At 39.3% G+C, this 12,831-nt stretch overlaps 1 protein-coding gene across 2 annotated transcripts in view; it reads right to left on the bottom strand.

Moving 5' to 3' along the window:
• The window catches only part of ZMPSTE24 (zinc metallopeptidase STE24), a 38,176-nt gene that overhangs the window by 21,440 nt on the left and 3,905 nt on the right, over nucleotides 1–12,831 (bottom strand). For both annotated transcript variants that reach the window (XM_041739033.1, XM_041739032.1), the window contains 4 exons: nucleotides 8,838–8,924; nucleotides 6,724–6,840; nucleotides 5,940–6,092; nucleotides 4,563–4,704 (listed from right to left, as the gene is read on the bottom strand). In XM_041739033.1, the coding sequence (XP_041594967.1) occupies nucleotides 4,563–4,704; nucleotides 5,940–6,092; nucleotides 6,724–6,840; nucleotides 8,838–8,924 (499 nt within the window). The remainder of the gene's footprint in view (nucleotides 1–4,562; nucleotides 4,705–5,939; nucleotides 6,093–6,723; nucleotides 6,841–8,837; nucleotides 8,925–12,831) is intronic.

Genomic DNA, 12,831 nt, shown 5'->3' with positions numbered 1-12,831 from the left:
TAGAAATGCCAAACATGTGGTCCAATTCTGTCAGTCGTATAGGACCTCAGCATCTGGAAAGCTATGTATCATTTGGAGGTCTCATACTTCTCTCTCATGTCTGTCTTCTCTGATTCTAATTTTTAAATGCAAATATTTCTTAAAAGCTGCCTTATGGCAGCTTGGAAGTAGGCAGACTGTAAGCTTATAAACAAAATAAAATTAATGTCTTAATACCTCCCACTGGTCCACATTTCTCAAAGTATAGCCCAAGGAATACCTACACCAAAATCACCTGGGGGTGCTTGTTAAAGGTAGACACTAAAATACCTCAGCAGGGAGCCCAAGAATCTGTCTTCTAGCAAACCCTCCTGAAAATTCTTACACTCACTAAAGCTTAAAGGTCCTTGCCCTAGACCATCAGTTTTTTGTATCACTGGGCTGACATGTAATATATATTCAATAATGCATGTTTACTGAATAGGTTGATGATTCCACTTGAGGTATGAAGTAATATACTTGAGAACTCTGAAAACCAATGTAAGGCATTGCCCTCTGTATCTTTTATGTGTTTTATGTCGTCTTACCTTCACATCTCAGCAACATCTGACACAGCTGACCACTTATTCCATGAAAGACTTCCTTCTCCTGTCTCAAAAGAATTACCACTTTCTCCTGGCTTTCTTCCTACCTCAATGGTCTCTCCTCCTCAGCCTCTGCTACTGGCTCTTCCTCCCTTGCTGAATCCAACCTGATCCCCCTTCTCTTCTCTAAATGATCCCCATCCATGGCATTAAACACCATCTATGTGCCAGATGCTTTCCTATCAATATTCTGGCCCTGACCTCTCCCTAGAACTCCAGACATATATTCAGCTACCTATCTGATATCTCTACATCTCCACAAGGATATCTATATGGCAGATTTGTTGTTTATATTCTTATGTTGTTGGTTTTTTTCCTGCCCAGTGCTGAATCCTCCTTTCAGAGTTCTCATCATGTAAGTACTGTAGTAGACTGCTTCCCATCTGAGAAATCTAGAAGGCCAGATACTTGTGCCCCCAGCACTCCTGGAACCCAGCCCATGCCCTGGCTCAGTTAATCAGCTATACCCACTGGGGACTCAGAAGATCTAGCTAATTATGCAAAGAAGCAGGCAGTGAGGAATCAATGCTAAGAGTGCTAGTAGGGTGGAGGGGATGTCAAGAGAACAAACTGCCGAATTCAACAGCAGGAGGCAACAGCAGGGTCCTCACCAGACTGGTTCTATGGTGAGATTCTCAGCTCGTCTCCCTGAGAACAGCCCATTTCCAAGCTTGTAAACTTAACTTTCAAGGTGATCTTAGGAATCAAAGATTGTCAAAAAAGGAATTTTCCAGCTTCAATCAGCCAGAGTTGGTTCTACTGCATACTTGGAGCTAACCACTGTTTGAGGAACTCTAATATGGTGTTCAATAGATACCTCAAAATGTAACATCCAACAAAACTTAATTCCCCACAAACCTGTTCTTCGCTCAGTTTTCCTCTATCAGTAAACTACCATTTATCCAGCTGCTCAGGCCAAAAATCCAGGTCATTACCCTCAATGTCTCCCTTTCCCCAATTCCTCACAGGTAACCTGTGAGTAAATTTCATCAACTCTACCTGTAAAACAATATCCCTAATGCATTGACTTCTCTCCATAAATTACTACTGTCCTAGTCTAAGCTGCCCTATCTCCTTCCTGACCACTGCCACAGTCTCCTAACTTTTCACCCTGCTGCTACTCTTGCCCTCCCACTACAATCTCTTCTCCATACAGCAACCCACAATATTTAAAAACTACAAACCAGACCATGTCACTAAAATTTTCAACGGCATTTTCCCCAAAACTACAATAAAACCTAAACTCTCATCCTGATTTGCAAAGGCCTATGTGGTCTAATTCTTGTCTGTCTCATACTTCATGTCATAACACCCTCCTACTAGGCTACAGCCACACTGGAACTTGTTTCTTACAGACACAAAGCTCTAGAAGGTCTTTCCACTGATCTTGGCATGGATGGCTTCTTCCTTCAGGTATCAGCTCAAATTCATTTGCTCAGAGAGCTGTTGCCTAATGACCCAATCTAAAATATCTACCCAGGGCAGCCCGGGTGGCTCAGCAGTGTGATCCTGGATCCTCAGCCCAGGGTGTGATCCTGGAGACCCGGGATCCGGTCCCACGTCAGGCTCCCTGCATGGAGCCTGCTTCTCCCTCTGCCTGTGTCTCTGCCTCTCTCTGTGTCTCTCATGAATAAATAAATAAAATCTTTAAAAAAATAAAATAAAATAAAATATCTACCCAGCCGTCCTTGATCACATCACATTAGTTTCATTCTCTGCACAACACTTGCTATCTGTTATTTTCTCAGAGCAGAATGTTGGCTTTTCATTACAATATCCCTATTAATTTACAAATCCATAATGTACCTTGTTATTCTTAGTAACAACACTTAAGCATTCAAAATACTTTAGAGGATTGTTACCATTATTAACAAAAACTTATATTACTGATCAGTAAACTTCTGATTAGTAAAGGTAAGTTGCCAAACTCATAGGTAATTTGTGATAAACTGGGATTCAAACCCAAACCTACTGACCTCACAGCCTGACCTCTGAAATGCTACCCTGTACCTACTCAAATCTTTTTTTTTTTTTTTTAAAGCAATCTCTGGTCAGTTTTATTAAATAAAAAATCTTTTATTAAATAAAAAATGACTCACTTTTCACTGGCCTTTTCTGGCATGCTTCTAATAATATCAGAATCACCTGGATCAATGAGAGCCAGTGTGCATACTCCACAGTACTTTCCACTTTCTATGCCAATTCAATACTATTGCCATTATGCCACTGTAGTGATGGACACAGTTTTGGCCAACACAGCACAATACTCTATCTCAGATTCCCTCAAGGCTGGCAGTTGCTGGCAAGGATGATTAGCTTCACTTTGTCATGTCTAATCATTTTCAGAGTTTGCTTGTACCCCAGCACGTACTTCCCACTTTTCATACTAATTTGGAGCTCAAAGTAGATCAACTCCAGTGGCTTTTTCATCTTCTTTGCAGCCACTATCTTCCTGCCTTAGGTGCAGGCCGGCCCCACAAGATGGCCGGGAGTGAGGAAAAAAAGGCCAAATCGTGATATTCCAAAAAGTACTAGCTCATGTTATATTTCTTCATAAAGCCTTCCCTATTTCATCTAAAGCCACGTGGCAATGACAGTATATATTACACACCTTACCAATTAACTCCATTGTGATATCGTTAGCTGTCATTTCATATTATCTGATTATAACTTAAGTGATAAGCAACTTAGTTAAAGTTGCTTAAAAGACGCTAAAAGATGGTCCTACTGTACTGATTAGTGTGCCTCTAGTTTACTAAGAGTAGAGATCAAAGAGCCTAAAAAGTAGCAGCAATTGTCATTCTTCTACCATTTCCCCCAGAGAAATGTCCCAACTACCCCATTAGTTGGGCAATACAGCCTCAGAAGCCACTGGTTGCCTAAGACTTCTATACTCTTCTAGTTGCTGTTAATTTGTTCTTTTCCATTGTAGCCATCTCTGTTCTCCCTGACCCCATAATTACTTCTGTTTCTACTCCTTCATCCAATACAGCTGTTTCTCACTGGTGATTTTTTTTTTTTTTTAATTTAGAGGAGAGATGGACAAAGTATGGTTTGCAGGCCAAATCTAATCTGCCACTTTTTTTTTTTAAGTTATATTAGAACATAGCCATAGTCATTTGTTTGTGTATTATCTATGACTGCTTCTGTACTCTAACTTGCCAACTATAATGGCAAGGTTGAAGAGTTGTGACAGAGACAGACATTGTGGCCCACAAAGCCTAAAATATTGACTGACTAGCCTTTTACAGAAAATGTTTGCCCAACTATGGTTTAGGGGAAGCAAAACAAACCTAGAGGGGTGAAGGGATTCATCCAAGATCCTACAGCTGCTAAGTGGCAGAGGCAGAACCAGTTTCAGGCATTCACATGGATTTTAATTTATAGATTCTGAAAGTCATGGTATCATACAACAGTTTCACTCTACATCTTTTTGGGCTTGAGATTTTAGTAGTCTTATGTAAGCTAACACATAGCTTAACTCTCAAAAGCAATTATCAAAACAGCAGAGAATAACTGATCTGAAATATTCAAAGGTACTACTGTTTTTGGTAATGTACAAGTGAAATCAGACTCCTCCAGAACACTGGAAGTTTTACTGGATGAGACAAAGCCAGTAATACTGGTTTTATTTATGAGGCCCCAAACTAGTGCCTGATTAGGCAAAAGTCCAACTCAGTTACCTGAGGGAGCCAGGCAGATAATAGAAATACATAAGTCAGCCTAATATACATGATGTAACAAGGAGTGAAAAAAGCCTTGGCCAAACAACACTATAAAGCCAACCACACACAGCTGCAGGTAAGAACAGGTATCAGGCAACCAGTTTCTGTCCCTGGACTATGTCATCAATTCCTAGGAACCTTAAAAAACCAAAATGCAAAATCCTAACAAATCAAAACACTTGAATAAAACTTCCTCACCTCTCAGTAGCCTTACCTTCAACAACATACACCTTAGTCAAAGGAAAGTCAATACTCTTTGCCATTACTTCAATTTCTTGTTTAAGCTTTCCCTCAGGCAGAGGTGTAAATTTGTCAAATAAAGGGGCAATATAATCAGCATAGATCGTGACAAGCACCTGAAAAATAAATTCAGAACCTATGAATTTGTCCTCAAAAACTGCAATTTATATAGACTATATTGAGACAACTATGTGATCCAGCCTTGAGAACATGGGCCTTATTTGCTCTGGTATTCCCAGCCCCAAATAGTACCAGATAGTAAATGCTCAATATTTGTTTGTTAAATTAAATCAAAGTGAGTAGTCTCAGTGACTGAAAAGTCAAATGGTCCACTCAAAATTATCTTGGGAATTTCTGACACTTCACATGCCCATAATAACTTGGAATCCTGCCTTTCAGAGTAATCCTGAGAGACCTGCAGTCTTTGCTAGAAAATAATTACTAGAGCTTGACTATGTGATGTTATTTGGGTGGTCTGCTAAAATTAACTATCTGCAGTGTGTAACTATTCTGTGGTTGAAATGGCACTTCCTTAAGCATTTCTGCAGCATTTCCTCTGTTCTCTTTCCCCTTACTTCATTTGCCACACACAGATGTGTGTAAATCCAACTAGTACCTATTTTCAGAGCTTGATCCCACCAATGGAAAGTGAAGCAGTGAGCATCATGGCAATTCAGACTAAAGTAAACTTTATCATCAGAGGAGCTGAAGAGGAAATAGATGCTACTTTCTGGGGCCTGTGAACAGGTTGTTTTCATTGTGTTGTAGTGTATGTGCTGTGAGGTGGTTTAGAATACGGTAGAAAGAAGCAGCAAAGACGTGAGGAAGGAAGAGGGTGGTGGTGGTGAGGGGACAAAGGAGGGAGAGGGGAGAGGAAAAAGGGGAGAAAAACAGAAGAGAGAAGAAGGGAGAAAGGAGGAGGGGAAGGAGGGCAGAAAAAAAAATCAGGTAAGGTTATGCTTTCTTTTTCTTGTCCCTCTTAAATCTAGTCTTTCTTCAAAACATCCATGATGTTTTTTTAGGCACTGGAGCTCAGTAGAGTCACTAATCAATCAAACTTAGTCATCCATTCTGGTGACAACTCACAAATGCACAGCCCAAAACTACCTGACAACTGGATCATTAACAAAGAGTCTCTAGAATCTGAGTCAGCATAAGAAGAAAATCTATGGTCAGAGTCAGCTCTCCTGTTTCTGTACCCAAATACAGAAACCAAGAGGGAAATTTATAAGCCCACTTATTTATATTGCATTTGCTTCTTAAGAACTGTCCACATGTTAATGAAGATTAAATCATTTATCTTGCCAAGGACATTTTATAAAAGAAAATGAAAAAAAAAGATTCTACTCACCAGAGAAACAACTAATGTGAACAGCCAGGCATATATAAAAAAATAATCACCCCCAATTTTAATAATGTAAAGTAGAAGTGAAGACACAGGCAATAAAATGCACTGAGTCACAATAAATTTCTTGACTGCATCTTTCATGAAGAATCCCAAAGTCTGAAAAAAAAGATCATCACAAGAAACTGAGAAATTGCTTTTAAAATAATACATGAATACAAAGGATACACTATTAAAGCAATTTAAAAAAAATAAAAATAAAAATAAAAATTTAAAAAAAAAAGCAATTTTAAGTTAAAAGCCAGTGAGTCTATATTATAGGATAGCCTAGGACAATTAGTAAATGTCTGGCATTTTACAGTTCAAAATATACCATTTGAATGTTAGCAGAAAAACACTAGACTTTAGTACTAGAAGAATTTATGGCAAGACTTTAAGCTATGATCCTTATCGTATCTGCAGTTCCTTTTCCCTCAATTAATTCATGCTCTAAAATAGCAAATTATGGAGGTGCCTGGATGGCTCAGTCAGTTAAGTGTCTGACTCTTGATTTCAGCTCAGGTCATCATCTCAAGATCATGGATACAGCCTCCAGTCAGGCTCTGCATTCAGTGACGGTCTGCTTAGGATTCTCTCCCTCTTCCTCTGCCCCTTCCCCCTGCTCTCTCAAATAAATAAATAAATAAATCTTAAAAAAAATAGTAAATTATGTTTCAATTATTACCAGCAGAGGGGATAAAAAGCACAAAAGTCTTTATATTTAAAAGAGAACGTTTATTCTCTAGTTTACCTGTTGATTGAAACCGTGTTTTTCTTCTATCACGAAAGTATTATAAAGACTCCATGGCAAACCAGTCAATGCACTGAAAAGCGTAGCTAACAAGAGAAACACCAAGGACTGAGTGATCTAAACACAAGAAGAAAAAAATAGCAGTTTTTATAGTGTAATATTAATCCATTTTTCAAATGAATGATTAGTAAACAAATGAACAAGCAGGCGTTGAGTACATACTACATCTCTAGCAATGGGCTTGATTCTATGGGTAAAACAACATCATCTCTACCTTCGGAGTTTACTTGCAAGGAGGCGGCAATAACAATCTCTCTTTTATTACACAGGCACTATGTGAAAGTTATCTGAAGCCATACAAAAAAGAACTAGAAAGTTATCTGAAGCCAGACAAAAAAGAACTAAAAAATGAGGGACAATCATGTATGCTCCAGAATTCAAACAAGGCTTAAAAGGCTGAGACTCGGGATGCCACTCTGAAGAAAGAGGTAAATTAATGGGACAGGAGAGACAAGGAAAGAAGGAATTCCTTGCAATTTGTGAAAGCATGGAGTACCCTGTAAAAGGAAGAGTAAAAGATGAGAGGCCCTGGGACAAGGCAGAGATATTGATCCCAGAGCATCAAAAAAGCTAGGCTAGGACAGGTGGGGTGGAGCGTGCTAAAGTTTTCACAAGAAGCCAAACACCAACAGAGAAAATTATTCTCAAGAACTACTTTAAGTGGGACAACGCCTGGGTGGCTCAACGGTTTAGCGCCTGCCTTCAACTCAGGGCATGATCCTGGAGTCCCGGGACTTGAGTCCCACATCGGGCTCCCTGCATGGAGCCTGCTTCTCTCTCTGCCTCTGTCTCTGCCTCTCTCTGTGTCTCTCAGGAATAAATAAATAAAATCTTTTTTTTAAAAAAAGAACTACTTTAAGTGTCTTCACTATAGATTGTTGGGAAATCAAAAGCCAAGAACTGCTTCATTTCTCTTCCAAATTTTCCCTAGGACAGTGGAGGAAAAGGGCACCTGAGTGCGGAGGGAGGTGGGGGACAGAGAAAGAGTGATGCGTCAAACAGAATCTCTGCTCTCTCCTTCTCACCCTCTTACCACATGGTATAAAATGTAATGCTTTTAAGGTAAGTGTGAATATGCCACACATCACCAAAACACATTTGATTTGGTAACAAGATTCAGCCAATCTAAGTTTCTAAACACAGAAAGAAGGGAAGAAGGGAGAGTGAAGGAGAAAGGAAGATTTGTCTGGCTATAACATGCAGGGTGGTTTATTTTGGCACTGTTCCCAAACAGGAAATGGGAAAAAAATTAAAAACAGATTCTAGGACCTTTCTCAAAACTAATGAATCAGAATCCCATCTTCCAAAAATGCAACTGTATTGTACTGATTGTGTGAATACTTGCTTTTCTCACTAAACATCTTATAAAAATCCTTCCATATCTATATCTATCTTTTCATCATTAAAGACTCTAGAATATTCCATTGTATAGCTAGACACAGCAGCTCCATGGAGATTCTAGAAGATATACTCTCTGTCCATGTTTGAAGTATCTGCTACATGCATATGGCACAAGACTATCTGTTTAGTGAGTTTAGCAAAATTCATGCTTCCCCTTTCACTGCAAGGGGTTGTCCCTGAGAAATAGTTGCCTAATCAGAGACTACCATTTCCCAGTTCCTTTACACCTGAGATTAAATGACCAGTGTGCCAACAAAATGTGAATCCAAAGGACACTTCATCAGAGACAAAGGAGTTAAGAAGAGGGTGTACTTTCTCCACCTTCTCATTCCCTCTGGCTATTGGATGCAGAGAACTCTGGGGCACTTGGGGGATGGCAGAGCCAATTAGATGAAAAGAGACCAGGTCCCTGGCTTCCTACATAGAAGAATGTCACCTGCTGACCAAAAATCCTTACACTAGGCTATTATGTAATTGAGAAATGAACTATTGTGATAAGCCATTGGAATTCTGGAGTTTGCTACAATTAACTAGCATTATCCTAACAGAGCATACGTGTGGACAAGGACTGTACAGAGAAGCCTAAAGACAGTCAAAAAATTAACTTTCATATAAAGCTGGCCAAGCCAAAAGACTCTCGATGAATAACATACCTCATATTCTGTTCCAAAGCCAGCATAGCCACAGAACCGTCCAGAAAGTCTCCAGAGATAAGGAATTCCTCCAAAAAGAAGAATAAGCTATAAAACAAGACATATTTTGGTTACATTTGAACAGACTAGAAACTATCAGGTGAGAGCATTTTATAAAGAAAAAAAGGACAAAATAATTATCTCTAAAGAAAAAAAGAGGGGCACCTGGGTGGTTCAGTGGATTAACCGTCTGCCTTCAGCTCAGGTTATGATCTCAAGAGTCCTGGGATCAAGCCCCACATCAGACTTCCTGCTCAGCAGGCAGTCTGCTTCTTCCTCTGCCCCTCACCCCACCCCTGCTCTTTCTCTCTCTCTCTCTCTCTCAAATACATAAATAAATATTTTTTTAAAAAGAAAGATAGAAAAGAGACCTATCTTATTTAAGGTAAACTATGCATTTAGATGAATACAAACCAACTGAGATACTAAGTTTAGACCAGTAAAGATTTTTACCTATCCATTTCATTCAGATAAACTAATATGGTATGTAAATTATATCTCTATAGAGCTGTAAGGGGAAAAAAAATGCCAAAGACCACAACAACGGTCTTATGAATCAAGAACTTAAAGCTGGGGGATCCCTGGGTGGCTCAGCGGTTAAGCGTCTGCCTTCAGCCCAGGGTCTGATCCTGGAGACCCAGGATCGAGTCCCACGTCAGGCTCCCTGCATGGAGCCTGCTTCTCCCTCTGCCTGTGTCTCTGCCTCTCTCTCTCTCTGTCTCTCATGAATAAATAAATAAAATATATTAAAAAAAAAAAAAAGAACTTAAAGCTAAGAGAAAAGGTAACCAATTTGTCCAGAATCCCACACCTGATGAGTGACATAAAATGGGATTTGAACCAGGCTATGTGGCTTCCTAAGTGGCTTTCCTTGAAAAGTTTCCTCCTTCAATCAGAACAAAGTATTAGTATCTGCTTAAGTAGAGAGTCAGGTCCACTTTCCAAGCTAAGGGGCAGAACGGGATATCTGTGCTTTCCCCAGGTAAGGAATCCTGAGGTAGGAGTCAGGGTTTCATAGGAGGCACCCTTCTCGGCACTACCCTTTTGTCTTGGGCAGATAAAGTGAATAAAGATATTCACCAAATCACCATGACATTTCAATGAGTGAGCTGGTCTTAAAATCTAAAAAGAATATGTGCTTACAAAACACAACTTTCCACAACAGATATTAAGTTTATGGAACTTGGGACGCCTGGGGGGCCAGTGGTTGAGCGCTTGCCTTTGGCCCAGGGCGTGATCCTGGAGTCCTGGATGGAGTTCCACATCAGGCTCCTTGCACGGAGCCTGCTTCTCCCTCTGCCTGTGTGTCTGCCTCTCTCTCTCTCGAGTGAATAAATAAAATCTTAAAAAAAAAAAAAAAAAAAAAAGTTTATGGAACTCAAGAGGAATCAATTTATTTTTCTTTTTTCTTTTCTGTGGAGGCTCAAGAACACAACAATCCATCACACTCCTTGGTTAGAAGCACAGTATTTTCATTGGTTCACATACAGTTCCTTGGGGTTGTGAGGAGTTTTGGCACTATATTTCATGGGTAGACTTCCAATCTACTTTCCATTTTTATGTATCTGTCCATAAATTTTGTAGTGATTTACATATGCTTTTTAAGACTATATATAAATGATATATCGTACTTATCATTCTACAAGTTGGCTTTTTACACTCTACATATTTTTAGATCCATCCATGGTGATTTGATGGTGATTTGTAACTTTATTTGGTATTATTATCAGCTTGTTGCCTACACTGTTTTAAGATTTTATTTATTTATTCATGAGAGACACACAGAGAGAGAAGCAGAGACACAGGCAGAGGGAAAAATGGGTTCCCCTCAGGGGTCCCACAGCATAGTCCCAATAAGGACTCGATCCTAGGACTCCAGGAATAAATAAATAAAAAGAAAAAAAGAGAAATGTTTCAGATAAATTAACCAAAGCCAAATATAATCCATAATAAAGCTACCTTTCCTGGCTTGGTTGAAAAACATCAGGTTTCAATACTAATCTTTAATGTCTCAGTAACTAAACCAGGCTTTGACTAGTAAAAATATAATTAAAAAATCAACATTGAAAAGAATAATTACTAGAAATCATTAAGTATCCCAAAACAAAAGCAATTTTGTTTTTCTTTTTTTTAAGATTTTATTCATTAATTCATAAGAGACACAGAGAGCGCGAGGCAGAGACCCAGGCAGAGGGAGAAGCAGGATCCATGCAGGCGATGTGGGACTTGATCCTGAGACCCCAGGATCACACCCTGAGCCGAAGGTAGACGCTCAACCTCTGAGCCACGCAGGTGTCCTGCAATTTTGATTTTCAGACCGTTTACTAATTTTTCTAAAATACCAAGATTTAATTTTTCTTAACTCTCTGCTACTTTTCCATCATCCTGAGGCAATGGGAAATATTATTTGGTTCCAACCACACTAGACCATAACTGTCAAGGAAAATTTTGTGACTAGCTAGACATCACTTAAAGCTACGAACAGCTAGTTTCTTCTCTTTAACTGACAAAATAGTTGTGGTAGCTAATCTCATCTATTTTCAATTTAGAAATATTTCTCAAAAAAAAAAAAATTAGAAATCTTTCTCTTAGTGGTACCAGGAGATCTAAGAGAGTTCTGGAGGAAAAGTGATGATAATCATGATCATGATGATAAAAATAATAACAGCCAACACTTATAGAGCACTTACAATGATCAAGCACTGTTCTAATCATCTTACATATATTAACTCATTTAATCCTCTCAACAACACTATGAATGAGGAAATATTATCACCACACAATTTAACAGATGAGAAAACTGAGGCATGGTATCGGTGACATGCTCGAGGTCCCATAGCTGGTATGATAGAGCTGAGACTCAAACTCAAGCCACCTGAGTTCAGAGTCTGCTCTTAACCTCTGTACCATGCACTTTCAGCTGTTCATGGAGGTGGAAAGCCAAGAACTGGTTTTTGGGAAAGGAAAAAAAATCTTAATTTATAAAGCACAGATACACATACATATAGTACAGACACAGATATACAATCTATCTGTGGTACTAAAATTTCATGGAAGGGTGATTAAGGAAAAAATGTCTAGGGGTACCTCAGCTGGTGGAGCATGCAACTCTTAATCTCAGGGTCATGAGTTCAAGCCCCATGTTGGGCACAGAGCCCACTTAAAAAATAAAAAGTCTAAAAATATACAGGGCCAGTGGCCAGAGGGGATCATGAAAAAAAGACTAAGAAACACTGCTCTACACTATACAGCCTTTCTTCTTTTAGCATGGGGGTTAGCCTGGGTCTGTTTTACTAGGTAAAAATGATCTGCCACTTGTTTCATTCAATTAATATGAATAATGTGCTTATTTTTATACCAGGCACTAGGTACCAAAAGACTACAAAACGTTAAAGTATCCTTTCTTTAAGGAACTCTAAGTCTGTCAACTAAACAGGAAAATTCAATACAATGTGATAAGTACTCTGATAGGAATAATGATAAGATGCTACCCTGTCCAGTCCTGAGGGACAGGGGAAGTTTCAAACTGATTCTTAGAAAACATGACGTCTCAGCTGGAACCTAATGGGAGGATTGGGATTAATCAGCTTCTAGCGAGAGTGGACTTGAAGAGGTGGGAGCCCCTGGCAGATACCAGCATATGAAAAGACCCGAAGTCACAGGAAACCAAGCTGGGTATGAGGTGGACAAAAAAGAAAGGGAAAGAATTTGGGGAAAGGGAAAAAAAGATGGAGCTGAAGCAAGTAATGGCCAGGTTAAAAAGGACCTCAAAAAGCCCAAGAAATATGGGCTTCACCCTGAAGGAAACAGTGAGCCAATCATAGCTTTTATATAGGAGAATAACATGATCCGAATTGTCCTTCAGGATTCCTTTGACTGCAATGTGGAAGACAGGGTTAAGCTAGAGGCAGGAAGGGGCACCGGGGTGGCTCACTATTGGAAACAGTGAGCCAAT

The sequence above is a fragment of the Vulpes lagopus genome, chromosome 23, assembly GCF_018345385.1.
Source record: "Vulpes lagopus strain Blue_001 chromosome 23, ASM1834538v1, whole genome shotgun sequence".
In the NCBI taxonomy this organism is placed as follows: domain Eukaryota; kingdom Metazoa; phylum Chordata; class Mammalia; order Carnivora; family Canidae; genus Vulpes; species Vulpes lagopus.
This window is presented reverse-complemented; position numbering and strand designations above follow the sequence as displayed.